Raw genomic sequence first — 21,583 nt, forward strand, 5'->3', positions numbered from 1 at the left:
GAAAATGTCTAATAAAATCCGTAAACGGGATCTGGTAAAAGAAAGACTCTGCTGGGACTATGACCGGTCAAAGATGGCGACCACATCAAACATCCTTGATTACTAGCTCCGCTTTAACCCTCTCTGACCACATGTAGCACATAGCAGCCAGGAAGTGACGTCAATTCCGGAAATAAGTACATCATTTACTTTACTCTTTATGTAAAATACAGTGGGAGAAAACGTGTTTTCTTTTACAGTTCATGGAAAAAATAGTCACATTAGGTAGAAGCTTTTTATTATTATTCGTAATTCACATTTATTTATTAAATAATCGATCGCGACTGACTGTCCACGTGATCTGCCAGAGTCAGCTGGGGGGAGCTCGTGACTATGGTGCTTTCTATTTGTCTTGTAAATCATCGTACACCCACTCGTACAACATGTACGAATGAGTGGCTATAGGGAGGGAAAGTAATCTCATCGCCATCTAGTGGTTGCGTTCCTAGAGTTTAGCGGAGTGGATGGGATTTTTTTTTTTTTTTAGAAAAAATATATCTCGGTGCACATTGGGATCTTAATTTAATGCCTTCCATATGTTAGGCACTGAGGTGACCTCTATTGCTTCAAGTGGTCATACCTTATTTTTAGGATCAGTTGAATTGTTTTGAGTTTTTGTCTTAACATGGCAGGAACTACAGCTGCATGTGACGTCACATGTTTGGGCGCTTAATCTCTAACTGATCAATATGCAATTTGCTTAACTGGCTTAACATATTTTTGTAATAACGGAACGTGATGTAAACCGCGTGGATAACCTTTATGTCAGGATAACTGGTGTGCTTCTACTCACATGAAGAGCTAGCTGTAAGTGTTAAGTGTCAATGCTAACCAGGCTAATAAACAAACCATGCTACCAGAGAGAAGGTTGATAAAAATGTATATTAAGGATCTTTGATTATTAAGGATCTTTGATGCTACCGTGAGTAACGTTGAAGGGTAAAGTCACGTGACTTATTTTGTAGTTCGTTTATGAAACAAAAGGAGCAATTTCGATTTTCTTAAATAAGGCAAAATAGGGTCTGACATTTTCACAGTTAGAATATTATTATTGTATAGACACTGAAAAATATTTTTGGTGGATAACATCGCTGATTTGGCTTCACAATATTTTTTAAAATAGGTCTATGGGACTTAACATTGGAGCTGCTCTTCGATAGGAACGCAACCACTTGGGGCGCTGGTTTTCACTTTCCCTCCCTACAGGAACGCGTTTCTCTCGAGCCACGAGGGGCACTAGCAGGAGGTTAGTCATTGTTATTGTTTTGTGCTACATGTAGCCTCTAGCTCAGTGGTCCCCAAACTTTTTCTTCCGAGGGCCAACTCACTATGCCTGGCACTAAGAGAGGGCCAGAGACTCGGAGTATATCAGTAACCATAAATAGTTTAGCGCTGTGAACAAAGGCAGTCTACCTTAGTTGAATATTCCATTACATTTAATCTATAGGCTATTGCAATTTAATACCATTGTTATCTGTGTTTATATTGCCATCATGCCATATCAGTGTAAAATGTAGCTCAAATGAAATAATACTAATAATAGCATTCTCAAAACTATAAGCAGGGAGTCCCAAAAGTATATTTTGAACTCTGAACTTTGCATACACAGCTCAAGTTGTGAACAAGCAATATCCTACAAATAATTTAAAGTTCTCAAACCATGAGTTTTATGAAGTGGTGGCAGAAACATCTGAAATGACCACCATTCTAACTTTCACTCACCTGATGAGAACTTTGTGAACTCAGTATGAACATTTGAACGAGTGAATAGAAAATATAAATAATTATACCAGAAAGTTCCAGAATTATGACTTGAATAGAAGTTAGTTAGTTATTAACAATTAATTGATACATTTTTAGAATACTTTGAGCACTGATGCAGTCAGCAGAGGCCTCTTACATTGTTTGCAGGTAGGCCTACTATACTATGGGTTGAACACAATGGAGCTCTCCGACGACTTAACTCCCTCTCCCCAACTGGTTGCAACCATGGTTGCAACAACCACTGACTTTCAAAAGTGGTTAGTGTACTCAGTAATGAAATAATAGAAAGAAGTGAATGACACCAAGTTTTTTTTGTTTTGTTATATAACTAGATAGGGTTAACCTTACTCGTTATTATTATTATTATTATTATTATTATTATTATTATTATTATTATTATTATTATTTAAAACCCATATTTACATCGATCGCTTAGGAATTCTTCGAAAAGAAAGGTATGCGCACCACTGTGCCGAACGTTTTGCCGAACGTACCCCATATTTGCTGTATCCTGTGTCATAACTGCTGCAAAATTATAAGTCCTATGCATAAATAAAATGCATTTCAAGTTGTTTGGCTTGGCTAGTTTTTATTTTGTAACCTTTGCGTCAGTGTACCTTTTTGAAGCCATGTTTGTTAGAAGTCTGTATTTTTTCTTACTTGATGTTGTATTTTGTGAAGCTTAAACTTTTATTTTGAAAACTTAAAAAGCATGGCTTAGCGATGGGTGCATTGGCGGGCTAAACATATGGGCCACCACACATTTTAGTGCTCCGTAAATTTCACTGAAGTACTTTCTAGCATGGGTACTGTTCTTTCAGAATACATACAGAAAGGATAAGAACCACTGCGAGTGTTTGAGGTAAGCAATGTGATGCGTATGAGTATATAATTGGTGCGTTTCACTTCTGTAAAATGCTAATGTCACGTTAACTTGCACAGGAGTATGTTCAGTTCAGTTTCTCCAGTGCACACCTAACATTAGCTATGTGGCCTTGTTTACCCAGTGATTTTAGTTAACGTAGTAGTATACGAAAAGGTGGGTTCTTGTGGTAGTTGCACCAGAGAGGAATCTTTGGTTGCACTGTTGTAGCAGAGGGTTGGAGGATCTTTGGTTGTAGGCTACGCTACTCTTAGGTGGGCCTAACTAGTTTGTAACACTAATTGTTATTATAACACGACTCGGGGCACGTATAACTACACTGTGGCAAGTTGACCGGTGTGTCAGGCACACCAACGCAGATTTGCCTTCTGATGGATAGTCAGACGCGGAACACCGACGTGTGGATTCGTAGCTAGCAACAAGACCAACAGATAGCCTAGAGATACCTTGTCTCTGCTGAATGATTGAAGATAGGTTAAGCAGGTGCGGGCTTGGCAAGTACTTTGAGACCTCCTGAAAAACGAAAAACTTAAGATCCTGCTGGAAGTGGTGTTGAACTAGTCGGGGGCAATCTTCCCCCTGGTTAAAGACCAATCTCAATCACTCATACCAGTGACGGGGACACTGCTGTAGGAGATGCGTCCTTTGAGGTCCTTTGGACCGCACCGAGGTAATAAAAAAGACCCTGTGACACTCATCTCAAACACTAGGGAAGGGGTTTCCTGGTGTTATGGCTAAATTCCTAACCAGACCCATTCCGCCTGGCCAAATAATCATGATGTTAACATTAACCATCTTACTGTTTTTCAGGTTTAAACAGACACCCTGAAGAGAAACATGGCACACATAACAATTAACCAGTACCTACAACAGGTCTGTGAAGTAACTTCTTCTTGTGTTTAATAATTTGTAATGATAATGTAATGTTCACTGATATGGCTTTAAGTCGCTATGGACAAAAGCAGAGAGCATTTGCTTTACAAGGAGATGTTAACACATTTTTATTTTGTTTCAAAGGTGGTGGAGGCTATCGAAACACGTGATGGGGCATTCTGTGCAGAACTGCTGTCTTTTAAACACCCACATGTAGCCAATCCAAGGCTTCAGGTAATACTGATGCATGCATGGCCACTTACCTGATCAAGGAGGTTTAGAAACAAATCCACAACAACAAACAACAAGCCCTTTTATACTTTCAATTGTTATTTTAAGTTTAATAAATGGCAATAACAAAGCCAGATTGGAACACAACAGTCATCTTTGATTTTGTCAGAAAGACTAAATCGGCAGACCAACACGTTTGTAGGGTTTTTCATATTGTCACTGAATATGGTGGTTTCAATTTAGTTTTCCAAACTTGTTACGTATAAAATTATGTTTTTTATTCACAGCTTTCAACTCCAGAGGAAAAATGCCAGCAGGTGCTTGAACCGCCATATGATGAGATGGTAGCTGCTCACTTGAGGTATATTATGTCACAGTAGCCACATTTACATCGACAGTTTTGTTGTCGTTCCGATTAACCTATTCCGATTGAAAAATGTTTGCCATCTGTTTACATGGGGTAAAACAGAGTTCTATTCCAATCAGGTGCTCTCAAGCATTTTAGAGTCTTTGATCGGAATAGCTTTTGTGGCATACTTTTCAGAAGATACAGCAGGCGATATACATAGCTGTTCAATCGGAATAGGAACGGACTACACCACCTCTATATATATATATATATAGCTGACTAGTGTGAATTTAGGCTTCAACTAGTTTACTAGGATACATTTATGACCTCACTAGTTAACTAGTTTGGACAAAGGATGCATCAACTAGTTAACTAGTGAGCCTGCTGCCACCACCTACAGTAGCACACAGCTATATATATATACTTTTTTGATCCCGTGAGGGGGTCTCTGCATTTAACCCAATCGGTGAATTAGTGAAACACAAACGGCACACAGTGAACACACAGTGAGGTGAAGCACACACTAATCCCAGCGCAGTGAGCTGCCTGCTACAACGGCGGCGCTCGGGGAGCAGTGAGGGGTTAGGTGCCTTGCTCAAGGGCACTTCAGCCGCGGCCCACTGGTCGGGGCTCGAACCGGCAACCCTCCGGTTACAAGTCCAGAGTGCTAACCAGTGGGCCACGGCTGCCCCAATCACTCTTTCATTCCAATTAAAATTCTGATCGGTGTTTATATGAGAAATTTTATTCAGATTGAGCATTTCTTCGTTTCTAATCGGAATAGAAGTGTCCATGTAAACGTGGCACAGTTTTATGATTGAATGTTTGCATGATATTGTATTTGAAATAGAAAGAGCTCAATCATTTCAAAATCCAATTAATAAACACATATTAAACAGGCTTATTTACCACAAACAAAGCATTTATAACTGTATAATCAACATGTCCTAAGTTTCAGTTTGTGATCATGTCATTTGTCAGGTTTTCTAAAATATAGAAATCTCCTATTTCTGTTTCTGAATACCAGATATTCAACTAGAATGTTTTTTGTTGTTGTTGTTTTGCTCTTCTTGATCTGTTATTCATCTCAACTGGAACTTAACCCCCAAAAATGATTATTTATTACGATTTTTCACAGGTGCGTATATGCGGTCTCCAATCATGATTTTGTGGATGCTTACAAATGTCAGACTGTGGTAGTCCAATATCCTTTCAGTAAGGCAGAAAAAATAATCTGCATATTGTGAGAATTGTGCCACATTGCTGAATGTGTTGTGTGAGTGGCCTCTTATCCAAAAATTATCTTTAACATCTCACATCATTTCTGAAGGCTTTCCAAGCTCACAAAGAAGAAAACTGGTGAGTTTCTAAGATATATTATTAGAAGTGTTGTAGTTTACATTTTAGGCTAAACTATGATGAGACCTGTCTTGAGGTTGAGTCACAATTAGTCACAAAATTCACTTTGTTCACCCATCATCACATTCCAATTTGATGTGCGATGTACCGCGTTGTGTATACTGGTGCAGCTCCTAACTAAGGGATAACAGCCGCTGAGGTAGCAACACATTTCAAGTTCAAGTTTCAAGTTCAAGTTTTATTTAATACTCACATGGCAATTTTACCATGTGCGCTTTTACGGTCTGACCTATAGAGTTAAAAGAAAAATAGGTTAAATGTATACATAAGTTTAGGATGAGATACAAGGTATTTAAAACTACTAAAAATAATCGCCAGTACACCTTTTTTTTTGCGACCACTTCTTTACCTGTCAGTCGCCAGTGGTGACACAAAATACTTCAAACTTTAATTTCTTTTCAGATCAGGGTAAACTTAACAATGACCCTAGCTGACGAAGTACCTGTTTGAGAAGACATGATTGTAAACATTTACCAGAATATCCCATAGCATCTGTGTCTCCAGTCTTCTCTTGTGACGTTGATTTGTGATTTTGCTCTAAGTAATACTGTCTGGTATTTGCAGGGCGTTGCCAATGATGTTTGCCGTTGCATTGGACTTACGGATATTTGCCAACAATGTGAGTTATCTTTGAATAATTCAGTTGTGGGCTAAAGACATAAATTCCTGCACTTGTTGTTATGCGGTGTTTTCATCTTGAGCCAATGCATGGTCTGAGGCAGCATTGAATAAATGTAGATCTGGACAACATGCGGATGCTGTGTCAGCAGCAGACCCTGGGTCACTTCAGATGACTGAACCCTGGGAAAATGTTCTCCTTCAAACAGAATTTATGGTCAAATCAGTGAATGCTCAGTCTCAGTCAATGTTCAGTCAATTATTGCACAATGGACAGCAATTGGCAAACAGGTTTGAACAGGAGCAGGCTCTGCCTTGATTTTTGTTATGTCTGTGCTGTTTGTTGATGCTTAAGCTAAAGTTTGGATTTTTTAAATTTATTTCTTTTCAGTTTTTTGAGATTAACCATGTAGCTTCATTTGGTCAGGCTGAACAGCAGCTGCTGAAGAAAAGCAAAGGAAAGCTGGGAGACATGCTGGAGAAAGCTGCTGAACAGTTGATGAGCTGCTTCAGAGTGTGTGCCAGTGACAAGTAAGAATACACACTGCTGATCTCCAAGGCCAAACACACCATGCACAGGGTACACACACCATACACAGGGTTCCCACAAGTCTGTTCCAGTCATGGAATATTTATTCATATTTGGAGCAAAGTCATGGAATATCAGTGAATTTTGTTGTAGCTGTTTGTACATGTACTTTCCAAAATACATGAATACAAATATATTTCCACACAGAATTTATGTACAGTCTATCTGGTTATTAGCTTCACTGCTTGCTTGAGTGGTTGTGGTAAGCCCAACTTTGTTTATTCAATGCCCATTTATATTCATCTTTCGCTCTAAAAGAAGTCAGATTCTTGAACGCTATACGACTGCTCAGAAATCTTTGGTCAGTATATTGTACCATTCATTATAGGTCATGGAAATTATTTTTTTTTGTCAGAGAAAGTCATGGAATTTTATTTGACTTAGAGTGGGAACCCTGCATACATCACAATCCCCTCCTCATCTCTCACTGCTACCAAGGTTGCGAGAAACCTGGATTTTATGATTGATGACTATCTTGCCTTCTCTGACCATGTTTCCTCTGTGGCGCAGTCGTGCCAATTTCACCCTATTCAACATACTGTAAGAAAAAGGTCGTACCTAACTCTGTATACCGTTCATGTCTAGGCCATGGTTATCTCACATCTTGACTGTTTAGTCGATCTGAAAAGGCACATGTTCACCCGAATCCTCATTGAGATCCATTGGCTACATATAGCCAATATGTGTGGGGGTGGTGGTAGTGTAGTGGTTAAGGAGCTGGGCTAGCGTGCAGTAGCCTGAAAGTTGTCGGTTCAATTCCCGGCTTCCACCGTTGTGCCCTTGAGCAAGGCACTTAACCCCAAGTTGCTCCGGGGACAATGTGATCCCTTGTAATATAGCTGACATATGTAAGTCACTTGGTCAACAAGTGTCTGCTAAATGTAATGTAATGTAATATAATATAGCTATCGTGCATAATAATGCAAGATGCCATATAAAATATACAGTAGTGATTTGGTTATGTTTTTGTTTTTTATTGTTCAAGTACATATTTTTGAACTTGAACTCATGTCTTTAACTTTATAAATACACATTCAAACATTATAAAAATGTGAACACACACACGTCCAAGTTTCAAACTCAGTGGCAGCAGTGGTTTCTTACCCCCTCTAACACCCCAATAATTAATTCTCTAATGTTCTCCAGCCGTGCTGGCATTGATGACTCTAAGAAGTGGGGCATGCTCTTCCTCATCAACCAGCTCTTCAAGATCTACTTCAAGGTGTGAGGTCTATTTATCATAGTTTTTGTTCCCATGTTGTTGTACATATTAGGGCTGCATCATTTGGGGAAAATATCTAATTATGATTTTTCTGGAAGATTTTGTGATTTGCGCTATGATTTTTGAATGTCAATGTCAAGATTCAGTTCAATATTTCAAATGTCAAATATCCCAAAAGTTGTGCCAGAATCAGAAGTGCATGAGAAGCATGTCACTTTTGAATGGTGAGTTTCACTGTCTGTCATGTGACTAAATTATTTGTAGCCAAATAATTAGTTCACATTGCGATTGTGATACTTTTGCAGCCCTAGTGCATATAATTACCTTGGAGTGTTTTTAAGAAGATGCATACTTTTCTGAATATTTCTTCTTTGTATTTGCATTCATCTTTGTGTTTTATAAACCTTCCATAGATCAGTAAGCTGCACTTGTGCAAACCTCTTATTCGGGCGATTGACAGCTCCAACCTTAAGGATGAATACAGCATGGCACAGAGGATCACCTACAAATACTACGTTGGAAGGAAGGCCATGTTCGACAGCGACTTCAAGCTTGGTAAGAGGCCTTTACCTCTGCCAATAACTGTTTCCTAAATGGTTTCATCCAGTACATATAACTGGGAATGGAACACAATGCAATGTGAGAACCTTAGTTATGTCTGAGAATAGCCAAGTACACTTTTATTGTGGTGACCAAGTGTTTGTTATTTGCTCCTGTTTGAAGGCTAGTATAAGTATAAGTGACTAGCTGAATAGGCTAGTATAAGTATAAGTATACTCTTTTGATCCCGTGAGGGAAATTTGGTCTCTGCATTTATCCCAAGTGGCACACAGTGAACACACAGTGAGGTGAAGTACACACTAATCCCGGCGCAGTGAGCTGCCTGCAACAACAGCAGCGCTCGGGGAGCAGTGAGGGTTTAGGTGCCTTGCTCAAGGGCTCTTCAGCCGTGCCTACTGGTCGGGGTTTCGAACCGGCAACCCTCTGGTTACTAGTCCGAAGCGCTAACCAGTAGGCCACGGGTGCCCAAGGCTACTCGAAACGTTAATGAAGGAGCACACACTTTAAATGCTACTGAATGCAACAATACAAAACACGGCCTATGACATGAATGAAGTGTGGAGAAATGTGCTTAAACTATTATTTCAACTTTTTTATTTATTTTCCAGCGGAGGGTTATTTGTCTTTTGCCTTTCAACACTGCCATCGGTCCTGTCAGAGAAACAAAAGATTGATCCTCATCTATCTACTTCCTGTCAAGATGCTCTTGGTAAGACAGATAATGCAGGTTATGCATGTGGCACATATACAGTGAGTAAATAAGTAAATACATACATCATTTAGTTTAGTTTAACAACAATGTACAAATAAAAAATTTATGCATTTGCAGCGTTTGCCAGTCCAGACATATTTGTCACACAATATGTAGTGCCCTTGAGTACAACAAAAAAATATGAACTCTCTTTCCTTCCTCTGTTTCTGCTATAAACGTAAGTTTTTATGCTGAAATACCCTGCCATGTCAAACTTTTAATAAGTTAATCTGAATTGATAAGTAGAATCTCTAACTATACTAGCCTTACAGTCAGGCCACACCAGATAACAAAGTAAATCGTGGAGATAATATTCGTTAGACAGGCAAAGTTATCAGCAGTTTACAAAATGCATGTAAGAGCCTAGATGGTAAGGTAGCTGTGTTAGAACACAGCTGGGTCTCTACTCGCAGACACTCCTCGCAGTCACTGTTAACATTAGGTTATCAATTCATAAACTGTGACATGAAATATAGAGCCCTGATTGTCTCACACATATTTTCCATCCTTTCCTCTCAGGGTCACATGCCAACGCACTCACTCCTGCAGAAGTATGACCTTATGCAGTTCACAGACGTCACCAAAGCTGTTGGGTAGGTGAACCTGGCCCTCGCTAACGTCGGCAAACATCTTTTTATGTATCAAGAGCAATGGTTATCATATCAGTCCCTATTATTTTCTACAATTCCAAATATTGTTTTTTCCCCTCTCCTGCTACTCTACCATTTTACAAATGACAATTTTCTTTAACAAAATATTTTTTTTGTTTACATTTTTTTTTTTTTGCTATTCTTTCTTTTCTTTTTAACGTGATTGAGTTTAACCTCTTTCTGTAACAACCACAATTACTAACATTTTCCTCCAACATTGTTGTAAGACACTAAAAGGCAGTAAAGTATATCTATATATATGCTTTCTAATCTAAATTGCATCTGGTCTCTGTCTGTCCAAAACAATAACTTTCCCCGCCTCGTCCCGCCTTGTGAAAAGTGAGGGAAACCTGTTGCTGCTGAATGAGGCGCTCACCAAACACGAGACCTTCTTCATCCGGTGTGGCATCTTCCTTATCCTTGAGAAGCTGAAGATCATCACCTACAGAAACCTCTTCAAAAAAGTGTATGTGTCCTTGTAGATCTGGGGTGCGTTTCCCAAAACCATAGTTGCTAACTAAGTTAGCAACTTGGTTGGTTGCAATGCAATTTCCCATTGTCAACCAACTAAGTTGCTAACAGGTTAGCAACTATGGTTTTGGGAAACGCACCCCTGAGCAGCTATTTTAAAAGCTGAATATGTATGTGTGGGCATTGCCATTGAACATTTATATACATGCCATTGTTCTAGCTTTTAAGAAAGAAAGTATGGTTAAACTGCACAATAAATTATTATTATTATTATTATTATTATTATTATTATTAGCTCAGTTCAGAATTTCACTGTAGAATCTCAATTTGCAGGTACCATCTCCTGAGAACTCACCAGCTTCCCCTAGATGCGTTTCTTGTGGCTCTCAAGATGATGCAGGTGGAGGAGGTCGATATCGATGAGGTGCAGTGCATCCTGGCCAATCTCATCTACATGGTAAGACCACAGTTCACAAACCCTTAATGCGATACCCTCTTTTGTCTTCACTAAATTTGATAGGTTCATTCATAAAAACATGAAAGTACATAAAAGCTCTACTGAATTTGACACAAGCCAGCCATGTCGGGGTACTACAAGCCAAACCTTTATCTTTTCTTTTACTCTGGCATAGCTTAGTCCATATTCAAAACTCGATGTGCCTCATCCTTAATTTCTACAAAATCCAGCTTTTTCTTAATTTGCCCGGTTAAACAATAGGCCAGCTGACCACTTGTGGCTATCTTTCATGTTGATATCTCTTTCGCAAGTGAAAATACTTTACTGGGGCCGTATTCACAAAGAATTTTAAGGCTAAAAGTAGCTCCTAAGTGGCAAATTTAACAACCGGCGTGTCACTCCTAACTTTAGGACTCTTAGGATTCACTAAAAGTAATTCACGAAGCATTTTAGACCTAAAAGTAGCACCTAAGTCTGGGACAGCTTAAAAGAAGTCGAGAGGACTCCTAACTCACTAAGACCTATTCACAAACAGCTTTTTGTGGCATTTCACGTTAGCGATGTTTTGAAAATGTAAGCCTATCTTGACAACAGGAGCTTATTATGAGGGAACAATTTTGCATTCATAAAAGGGATGCAATTACGCCACCAACAACAATCAAAACTACTCATTGTTCACATGTAAATTAAATGTAACGTTTCATTGTGAATCAAATTAAAATGTTCTCCTCTTTGCAAACGTAGGCATAGCCTAGGGTGACAGATTCATTTAATAATGTTGCAAAGATACTGCATCAACCCGTAGGCCTATGTTTCATTAGGCTACTAGGCTATTTGTTTTGCCTTACTCTTTATTAATTTAGGCTAGGCCTTTTTATTCAGTTATTCATCATCTTACGTCCTTCGCACTACTTGTGTAGCGCACGCATTCTCAGACCTGTCACCTGTCACTCATCATTGTAAGGGAGGTGTTTGGAATCATTCCCGCATTACAATCATCAGCCAATCAAGGTGGTCACTTCAGGCAAGCTCGTGCATGAGTAATGACGTCATCCATAGCAACAAAGACTCACTCTTAGTTTAGGAGTTGTCATTTTTCCTTACTAAGATTGGGTCTGAAAGGCTAGCTAAAATCTTTTAGTGCGATTTAGGAGTACTCATAGTGGTACGATAGGAGTACTCATAGTGGTACGATAAAAGGCTTTGTGAATACGGCCCCTGATCTTTACATTGTTGGACAGTGGAAAACCCAGGGTTTATATGATCAGCCTTGTTTATGTTGTTTATTTTGTACAGTAATTGTTGTCGTGGATAACACTTACATGTATCTGTCATAGGGTCACATCAAAGGCTACATCTCTCATCAGCATCAGAAACTTGTCGTCAGTAAACAAAACCCCTTCCCTGCTCTATCTACTGTGTCCTGAAGAACTGATGATGCAGTCCTGTTGACTCATTCCCTTCTTTTTTACTGGATTTTACTGATGTCATTGAATTAATTTGTACTGTATCTAAAATACCCCCATTCATTTTTAATGATATAATTTCTGCTAAACCATTTTGAATCTATTATCCTGATTCAAAGTGAGTTTGAAGTTATGATGTTGACATTCTGTTTTTTTTTTTTGTATTGTTGATTGATTAAATATTTGGGAACAAAATTGCTGACTTGACTTCATTAATTGACCCTTTTTTGACAAATTAAGTGTGTGATGTAGTTTTGGTTTACCACAAAAAATAGGACATTTCCATGGTAACATGTCCACATGTTACTATTTCCTTTCTAGGTGTTTCCAAAGGTTCACAAGAAATATCTTTAGACAGGTAATTCAGATTGGTAGCAACTAATTGACCCACAGAATGCATCCGAAAAATGGAACCGATGCTTGCATGCTACGCCTACAAAAATGTAATATATTTGCCATAGCTCAGACCTCAGGGAGAAACTCCTACAGAGGTTATTAATTGTCTACGTTTTAAAGACATCTCCGTTCCATATGTCACGCAGACACATTGGGCCTTTTCGCTGTGTTCACATGAGTCAATTCTCATTCTTCAATGCTTTTTTTTTTTACTGCTTAAAACAAATTTGCCCATTTTTGACTGTCCACATGTATAATTACAAGTGACCTGCATTTCACTATACTGTGAATGCGCCTGTCCTTCAAAATGCCTTGCATGTGCAACAAAAATCAGGTATTTGAAATGAACAGTGTTGATGCCTGACAACTAGTAAGTAAGAACTCTTGAGTAACTGCAGAGTGTGAAATCAAGTCAAACTTGGCGTGTGATGTAATTATTTGTGTAAATTGTCTCTTCCAACGTCAGCATTTCCAGCTTGGTTCCAATCAATATTTTGGCATCGTAATTCTGCTATAGTTAAAGAAACACATGTCAACAATAACCTGTTGTATTCTGTAATGTACATATTGACAAACAAAGTGTTGAATTTCCGATTCATGCTAGTTTGATTTGTGTCAAACTGAGGGAGAGACAGCTTAACAAGGGAAGTAAGTAATGAATCACAACTAATAATGAACGTGCTCTTCACAAAACCAGTAGGCATGTACACAGAATACTTACATATGATAATTATTTTTATGCTCAACAATAGAGTGAACACTGTCAGTGGGGATAGATGTAGAATGATACAAGGAATAATGAAGCTTCTTTTCTACCCAAGCTTAAGGTCAGGTGCTTTCAAGCATGGACTCTATCCATGGCAAGAAGCGAGAGAGCTTAGTGAACACCAGACCCTGACCGCAGTCGTGGGACAGCATGAGTCCTGTCACAAAGACAGTTTCTCCTTTCACACTAGCAACAGGAGTCCCAGAGAGGAACCTGCAATCACCTCTTCTGCTTATGGTGGGAGCTGATTTTTCAACATTTGTGGGTTTTTCTGATGTGGGCTTTGTTGTCTTCTCTTGCATAGAATTCCTTATGACTGCATCAGCTGTGAGGTACGTTTTGTTGTGTGTATTAGGTGTCACAGTGGACTTAACGTCTTCCGATAAAGGTGCTATGTCCGTTGGTTTTTCGACCTTTTTGGGACCACTTTCTGCTGTGGGCTTTGGTGTCTTCTCTTGCGTAGAATTCCTTATGACTGCAGCAGCGGTGAGGTATATTTTGTTTTGTGCAGTTGGTGTCACGGTGGACTCAACATCTGATAACGGAACAATGTACTCGGAGTACTCAAACAAATCTTCTTCGGTCCCCCACACAGTCTGTTGTGTCCTAGGTCTTATTCCCTTCTTTTGAGTAATCGGACTTGACTGCAGTATGGAAGGTGTTTTTCCTTTTCCTTTGTGCTTTGTCTCCAGATTGCGCTCCTTCATGCAGAACATCTTATTGTTCAAAGTAAAGCTGAGGTTCAGGTGGACGCGACAGTCGTCCAATGAGACGTAAGAATGGCGGACGGGTCCTGGTGAAATCACACCCTCCTCGCCATCTTGCATTAGGATGTTTTCACTGAAGTCCTTCTCTGGAAGGCAGAGGGGCACAGCAGAGTCCCCTAGTGGTAATCTAGAGCGTAATCGCAGGAAGCAAAGGTCATATTCTGGCTGACCAGGCCTATAGCGACTGTGAGTCGTGGGGTCAGCCTCCAGTGGCATCCTGATGATCTTTGACCCTGGTGAGTGGTTTTTCCCTGTTGAGTACAAGTTGAAGTCAGCTACCACCAATACATTTCAATCTTCGGTGCATTAAAACATAATTTTACGCAACTTAAAAGGTGGCTTTATTATAAAAGATGGCTGAAATTATGGTATTATACCTGTAAAATTTGTAAAAATAGTATGTTGGTCATGTTAAAATCTTACATTTAATCTCTCCTGTAACTACTTGTACCTTGAGACGGAGAAGTAAAGGTGTCTTACCAATATGAATGTGTGTTATATTTGCGTTTGAACTCATGCATGTTGCTGTGGTAAGCACTTCACGTGGCCCCAGAATCACACCACCACACACAGACTCCCCATTCTTGTCCACCAGAATGACCTGCACAATTGCACCAAATACAGGGATAATTGGGGCTTTCAGGGCTGTTCACACCAGGAATAAATAAATATATAAATATAAAAAGTATTCAGCCCCATGCTAAAGTTGACTAAAAAGAGGAATAAAAAATCATCTTTTGGACATGGATAATAATGCCTTAATTGAAAAAATGAGGAAAAATACAACCTTTAAGGGCACCAATTTTCTTTGTGAATGAATAATGTTTCGTAAATAAATAAATGTTCTTCATTAAAATACAGGGTGCATAAGTATTCATACCCCTATGTTGAATTCCCATAGAGGCAGGCATATTTTTTATTTTTAAAGGCCAGTTATTTAATGGATCCAGGATACTATGCATCCTGATGAAGTTCCATTGGCCTTTGGAATTAAAATAGCCCCATATCATCACATACCCTTCACCATACCTAGAGATTGGCATGGTGTATATTTCAGTTAGCCTATTAGCTGGTTTGATGCTCATTGAGCTCAACACAAATCAAACCAGCTAATAGGCTAACTGAAATACACAAGTGTGTTTTTAATTTATCAATTTAGTTTAATTTAGCTTTGTCTATTAAAATTCAGTAATAGCAACATAATCGACCAATGATTCTTTTGTTAACATCCAGTTGTGGGGGTGACAAGGGTACCCAATCAAATAGGTGGCAGTCCCAATCTCAGAGGCCCCCTGGGCCTATTCCAGCACTAATTAATCCCTCAATTTACTGTATATCAGGGGTCTCTAACAGGTAGTTTGCGAGCTACCAGTAGCTCCCCACCTGTTTCTGAGGTAGCTGATGTTTGCAAATTTGATAATGTCACTTGGTGAACCTGATAAAATTCCTATCAAATCAAATTCACAATCTGTAAAGACAGAAGGTAAAGGAATTGTAAGGAGCGGTAAAACGCATATAAAACTTATTCATCTGTTTTGGGTGGAGATAGCTACTAATAGCCTATAAAACATTAGTTGCTCTCTCGGCCATGTTCATTTTGTCAATGTATCTCTTGGAGGAAAAAAGGTTGGAGACCCCTGCATTATTTGATATGATCAATTAGACCTTTTAATCAGTGCACATACTGTATGTTCATCACAAGAACCTAATATGGTTGTTGCAATAGGCTGCTGTGGACCAGAGGTTGAACAGATTAAATGTTATTTTGCACACACAAACAGGTAATACTCACCTGCCAAGGGCAGTGGCCCTGGGGACAGATCTCATTGTCACTCTGCATTGGTGTGCTTGTTAAAAGGGAGATTTTTCCACAAGGATGTTTCACTTAAAACAGAGAACACAAAATAAGAAACAAAACAGGTGTTTGTACAATTCTTATAGTACCATTATAATTATGGACTTTCTTAAAGGAGAATTCTGGCAATTTTTCACATAGATCTCTGTTTCTCGATGTCACCGAGTACTGTCGGTACAAAGTTGCTCAAGTTGCTGCAGCCAACAGCTAGAGCAGCCAGGCACCAACAGTACAGTGCTACACTCTGGGGGCATCTTAAAATCATGCCTGAGTGTAGCACTGTAGCTGCCTGGTTGTGGAATTTTGCTTTAAGTAGATTTGTGCTGAGTTGTATTGTTTGTCTGAGAGTACTGCTGTATGTAATAATAATTATTGTGTAGTGCGTTTGTCATTGTGTACCGTGAGGTATGCATCTCCTCTCATCTGGATGTAGTCTGTACCCTTGAGCACAGCGACAGCTGTAGGAACCATGTCTGCGATTGACATGGCAGAAGTGTTCACAGGCGTATGGGCCATCGACCGGACACTGAGAGCTGTCTACCAATAAATAAGCACATGTGGTCATATGACATTATGCCCATGCACGTACATTAACATACTAACACTGCGGGCACTAATTTGGCTGATGGGCAAACTGCAAAGTCTTAAAAAGTCTGACTAAAGCTACTTTTAAAATAACCAGGTATTTGCTAATTTAACACCATGGGCAAGACCTTATAGCTGCAAACATTGATGAGTCAGCTCAAAGCTCCCAGAAGCCACGCCATGATGATGGTTCATGCACTAGAACTTTGCTTGTTGATAAACTTTGATTTAGTATCTATTACACTTTGCACCTTGCCTGCCATTTGAATTAGTATCTAATAAAGCAGTCACATTGCATCACAATTTCAGTACAATAAGCACACAAATTACTATGTTGAATCGGCTTATCTCAGACACCCTAGATTGTAAGATATGAAGAAGACAGAGAAAGGGGGAAAGATAGAAAATAGATAGATACAGTAGGTTGGCTGATCGATTACCAGTGGGAAGTAGTTATGTTGCAGCAGCACTTTACATAAATCACTGAACACACATACCGTACACACATACAAACTACTACCCCACTAGATAAGCGATGTTTCCATACCTCTCTCACAGCTGTGGCCGACATAAATATCAGCGCATGCGCAGTTATAGCTCCCTATTCGGTCTGTGCAGGTTCCTCCATTTTGGCAAGGGTTGGACTCACACTGGTCCCCATCTGCAGACAGAGGGAGGAACCAACGTGCGAACCCACACCACATTAAACACACCCAATGGATATGTTAAAAAGGTTAAAAAGCTTTTCTGCCAGAAAGTCTTTAACATCTTATCCTGTGTAGAACTAAAAAACAACCCACGACACTAATGAAAATGAATAGAATGAATAGAATGAATGAATGAATGAATGAATGAATAGAAAAGCGTCAAGCTATATGACTAAATGTAAATGTGTATTGTCTGTCAATAGCTAAATACAGTAAGTACAAGACAGTCCTTGTGAAACCCAAGTGTAGGCTATACAGAGGCGGACAGACTACACAGCTTCATTACTTGAGTAAAAGTACAGATATGCTTTGCTAAAAATTCTGCCACAGTGCTTACATTTATGTACAGAAACGTCCCACATGGAGTTATGAAAAATGTCAATGTTAATAGCCTTGGAGAATGTAAAAGGAATTGAAAGTAAAATCAGGTCATTTTCATCTTTTTACCATGTTGCCAGGGATGGGCAGTATTTCTAATACATGTATTTAAAATACGTATTTCAAATACAAAACACTACTTTGTAATTGAAACACTTGAAGCGAAAACTATCATTAACTTGAAATAGTCTTGCCAGACTATTGAAATAGTCTGGTGAGGTGGGGCCACGGGTTGGCATAATTCCCGGGATGGACCTGCTGCGTCCATTGTTTCATCCATGGTTTCATCTGTTATCTAAATCTGACCATGGAGTTGACTTTGGCGGAAATCAGTGGCGCCTGCACAATCCAATCACGTTTGAGAGGGAAACAACAAATTGAGGGTTTCCGAGATTTTTCTTTTTTCCTTTTTTTTTAGAAGAAGTAACGGGTAGCCTACTCACGGTTATGGATAGAAATGTAGTGGAGTAAAGAGTACAATATTTGCCTCTCAAATGTACTTGATTACTCATGTCTTGTCATGTCATGTCATTACTCAGTCATGAGTACTCCCCAAAAATGATACTCGAGTAAAGTACAGATCCCTCAAAACTGTACTCAAGTACTGTACTCAAGTAAATGTACTCCGTTACTGTCCGGCTCTGGCTATATACACTGTTTACATCATGCAAAAGGAGATTTATACATTTATGCTGATCACTTACCAATGTATTTATTCCAGAAGGCTTCCTTTCAGGACAACAGAGACAGTAATTAGCAAAAGTCAGTGTAGAGATTAAATGAGAGAGCACAATGTGTTTGTCAGAGCTAAAAATATCCATCTAACATAATATCTATCCATCAGAGTTTAACATGAGAGATCCAGATCTAGACTATATGCAATGCAGACAAACACGTATGGAATCCCGTTTGCGCCACATACAAAAAAAATCTGATCTATGATATCTCATTATTGTGAGATACTATCTCGTTATTCTGACATAGTATCTCATTATTGTGAGATAGTATCTCATTATTCTGACATAGTATCTCATTATTCTGACATAGTATCTCAATGAGATACTATCTCGTTATTGTGAATTCTTAATGTAAGTTATTTACTCAGAACCACTGTATTGAGAGTGTTGTCAGAACCGTGATGTTTACCAACACGTAATGTTTTCAATGGTTTCCTTAGTTCAGGTGCCTCGAACAAACTCCAGAGCTAATGTTAGCCTGCTCCTGCTGCATGGGGTAGGCTAGTGTAGGTTTGCTAACGCGCATAATGTGTAGACTTGACGGAAACTGTATATACATTTCATATAGTCACAATGGGGTAATGATGTTAAAAACCCCTGTACTGTTCCTGCGATGTCACAAAATCATTCAAATGTAGGCTAGGTTGACGTTGTGTTGCCTTCAGCCTATGAGGTGATGTTAGGAGTATCATGGCATGGACAATAAAGGTCAGAAATCGGTGGACAACACTCAATACAGTGATTCTGAGTAAATAACTTACATTAAAAATGGCAAAATGTGCACCCCATCTGCTCGTCAACTGTGGCATGCGTGCGTGGGCAGCGAAACTGAAATTAATATGCTGCCTAATCCTGGTCTATGAACGAGATAGTATCTCATTATTGTGAGATAGTATCTAATTATTGTGAGATATTATCTCGTTATTGTGAGATAGTATCTCTTTATTGTGAGATAGTATCTCATTATTCTGAGATAGTATCTCGTTATTGTGAGATACTATGTCAGAATAACGAGATACTATGTCAGAATAATGAGATACTATCTCACAATAATGAGATATCATAGATCAGATTTTTTTGGTATGTGGCGCAAACGGGCTTCCATAAACACGTTTAAAGAGAAGTAAATAAAATACATTTTATGCACCACAACACAAAAAACGTTGTCAAAACTTACTGTTTGCGCATCATTCTCAAAGAACTCCCTGGCTTCTTCTCTGGAGCACCTCTCCTCAATGCACTCTCTTTCTAGATTCCCCTGGAATATCTCCTCAAACATTATTGCGTTTGCCCGCCTTGGACGTAAAAAGATGGCTGCCTGAAGCTGGGTCTGGAACACTGAGGACAAACGGGCTGATCAAAGGGTGCTGTTGTACAATACCTATATATAGGGGTAGGGGTGTGTTGTCCCCCTTTTGTTCATAACCATCTGGTATATTGTGTTTTGCTTGGGAAACGGTAAAAACAAAGAATACTATCTTTTGTTATTGCACAGTTACTTAGTTACTTGCCAGTTTTTTTGTAATTTAAACTATAACTATGTAGAATAATAGTGAAAGTGTAAAAAGTAGACACATCAAATTACTAGGCTCTTAATGAAAATAAAATACAAATATTTGATAGTTATGGCTGTCCTAGCTAAAAAGGCTCCAGACCCCTCCACTAGGGGTACTAATTTGTTTCTGCAGCATGCTGCGTGCTCAGCTGTGCTGCGAAAATCACACGTGAAAACACGGTCTGCCTCCGGCCGAACCCCCGCCATGAGTAGGCCTACATCCTTGCAGCCTCACTCTCACTCGTGCCATATTAATCAGTTATCAATGATTGATTTTTAAATATGCCCATTTTAAAGGTTTATTATATTTTCAGAGCAAAATATAATTGGTTAGCATACTGGTCACATTTCAAAATGTATTTATGCATATGCATTTATATCAAAATTATGTAACTGAAGGCAGGTTTAAAATACGGTTGGTATTGTTTGGCTGCATTTATTATCACAAATACACATTATGATTTCATTTATATAACTGCATGTTTAAAGTGATGTTCACAGCATTTTATCATTAACTGCTAAAGTCGGTAAAATGTAGGGGATTTTTTTTTTATTATTCATTTTTACATTTCCGTTTAATAGTAGGCTACTTAAGTCACCAAACTGACAACTGACATGAATCGGGAGATGTGGGGAATTTAATTTCACCCACAGCATGGACATTTTTAGCAAAATTGAGTGTATATAGGCTAAGTCAACTAACAAGGAGGGAACATTTACCCGGCTTGTTCGCTCTTGTTGGTTGCAAGTTGCTCAACAAAAACCAGCAGAATAAGAAAGTCCGCCTCGACGATCCCATGGCGAACCCCGCGCTTTTCATCAGCCACACTAGAGATTTTCGGGAGATTTTCTGCGTGCCCTTCGCTAGTCTGCTCTCACCTCTCTGTGCTCCCCTACCCCTGGTAAAACGGTCTGTCAATCTTTACATGTACATGTATATTTACACTTTACATATTATATGTTAAATGATATGTTTCTACCCCCTTTTCATTGTGGCTAAATTATCTGGCATTAAACAATTACTAAAAATGTTGAAGACAAATGTGAAAGAGAGATAAACTAGATGCCTGGTCCTGTTATGATAAAATGTCTGAGAAGAATGATTTATCGCAAACATACATATTTGTTTTGACGTTGTTCTTCACTCTGCTGTGAACTTTAATCTGTCAACAGTAGCATACATGAGAAAACGTTCTCATGTAGGCTAGTATACAGTATGTGCTGCATGGTTAACTCCAAATGTTCTTGCTGAGTCGCTGAATGATCAATGTTTTATTCCTCTACTGATATTCTATAATGTCTTTTATAGAATAAGTTATTTCACAGTGCCCTCCACAACTATGGAACAAATTGGTAACAGTTGTGTGAAATTCAGCTTTTAGTTAATTTAGTTCAACTTATCTCACCCTGAGTAAAACTAACAATTTCCAATCTTAAATGGAAGACCAGTTTGTTTTGAGGGAATATACCATTATTTTAAATAATATCACATAT

The 21,583-nt window shown here is 38.9% G+C and overlaps 2 protein-coding genes across 4 annotated transcripts; one reads left to right on the plus strand and one right to left on the minus strand.

Annotated features, from left to right (window-relative positions):
* The first annotated feature begins 73 nt into the window (after nucleotides 1-73).
* Nucleotides 74-12,401, plus strand: pcid2 (PCI domain containing 2). 3 transcript variants are annotated; one of them, XM_048234952.1, is made up of 15 exons: nucleotides 74-176; nucleotides 3,497-3,559; nucleotides 3,704-3,793; nucleotides 4,078-4,151; nucleotides 5,278-5,343; nucleotides 5,457-5,498; nucleotides 6,123-6,177; nucleotides 6,604-6,707; nucleotides 7,912-7,987; nucleotides 8,401-8,542; nucleotides 9,157-9,257; nucleotides 9,819-9,892; nucleotides 10,290-10,415; nucleotides 10,754-10,877; nucleotides 12,215-12,401. In XM_048234952.1, the coding sequence occupies exons 2-15, from the start codon at nucleotides 3,524-3,526 to the stop codon at nucleotides 12,302-12,304; spliced, it is 1,200 nt and encodes a 399-aa protein (XP_048090909.1). In that variant the 5' UTR covers nucleotides 74-176; nucleotides 3,497-3,523; the 3' UTR covers nucleotides 12,305-12,401. The 3 variants fall into 3 exon arrangements, with proteins under 3 accessions (XP_048090909.1, XP_048090908.1, XP_048090910.1); XM_048234951.1 differs by lacking the exon at nucleotides 74-176 and adding an exon at nucleotides 2,524-2,665; XM_048234953.1 differs by lacking the exons at nucleotides 74-176; nucleotides 3,497-3,559; nucleotides 3,704-3,793; nucleotides 5,278-5,343 and having other exon boundaries at nucleotides 4,087-4,151; nucleotides 5,470-5,498; nucleotides 12,215-12,396.
* Nucleotides 12,402-12,636: 235 nt separating this feature from the next.
* Nucleotides 12,637-21,170, minus strand: prozb (protein Z, vitamin K-dependent plasma glycoprotein b). The gene is made up of 8 exons (XM_048234950.1): nucleotides 20,810-21,170; nucleotides 19,712-19,872; nucleotides 18,502-18,526; nucleotides 17,260-17,373; nucleotides 16,527-16,664; nucleotides 16,065-16,156; nucleotides 14,753-14,873; nucleotides 12,637-14,523 (listed from the first exon to the last, which is right to left on the minus strand). The coding sequence occupies exons 1-8, from the start codon at nucleotides 20,907-20,909 to the stop codon at nucleotides 13,568-13,570; spliced, it is 1,707 nt and encodes a 568-aa protein (XP_048090907.1). The 5' UTR covers nucleotides 20,910-21,170; the 3' UTR covers nucleotides 12,637-13,567.
* Between the last annotated feature and the right edge of the window lie 413 nt (nucleotides 21,171-21,583).

This window comes from Alosa alosa, chromosome 23, assembly GCF_017589495.1.
Source record: "Alosa alosa isolate M-15738 ecotype Scorff River chromosome 23, AALO_Geno_1.1, whole genome shotgun sequence".
Taxonomy (NCBI): domain Eukaryota; kingdom Metazoa; phylum Chordata; class Actinopteri; order Clupeiformes; family Clupeidae; genus Alosa; species Alosa alosa.

Excerpts from the sequence above, each read along its gene's own strand:
- pcid2 (XM_048234952.1), top strand. The coding sequence starts at position 3,524 with ATGGCACACATAACAATTAACCAGTACCTACAACAG. Across the intron at positions 3,560-3,703 it reads TTAACCAGTACCTACAACAG|GTGGTGGAGGCTATCGAAAC; the intron begins GTCTGTGAAGTA and ends TTTGTTTCAAAG. Across the intron at positions 10,878-12,214 it reads TGGCCAATCTCATCTACATG|GGTCACATCAAAGGCTACAT; the intron begins GTAAGACCACAG and ends TATCTGTCATAG.
- prozb (XM_048234950.1), bottom strand. The coding sequence starts at position 20,909 with ATGAAAAGCGCGGGGTTCGCCATGGGATCGTCGAGGCGGACTTTCTTA. Across the intron at positions 19,873-20,809 it reads AACAAGAGCGAACAAGCCGG|TGTTCCAGACCCAGCTTCAG; the intron begins GTAAATGTTCCC and ends GTTTGTCCTCAG. Across the intron at positions 17,374-18,501 it reads CTTCTGGAATAAATACATTG|ATGGGGACCAGTGTGAGTCC; the intron begins GTAAGTGATCAG and ends CTCTGTCTGCAG.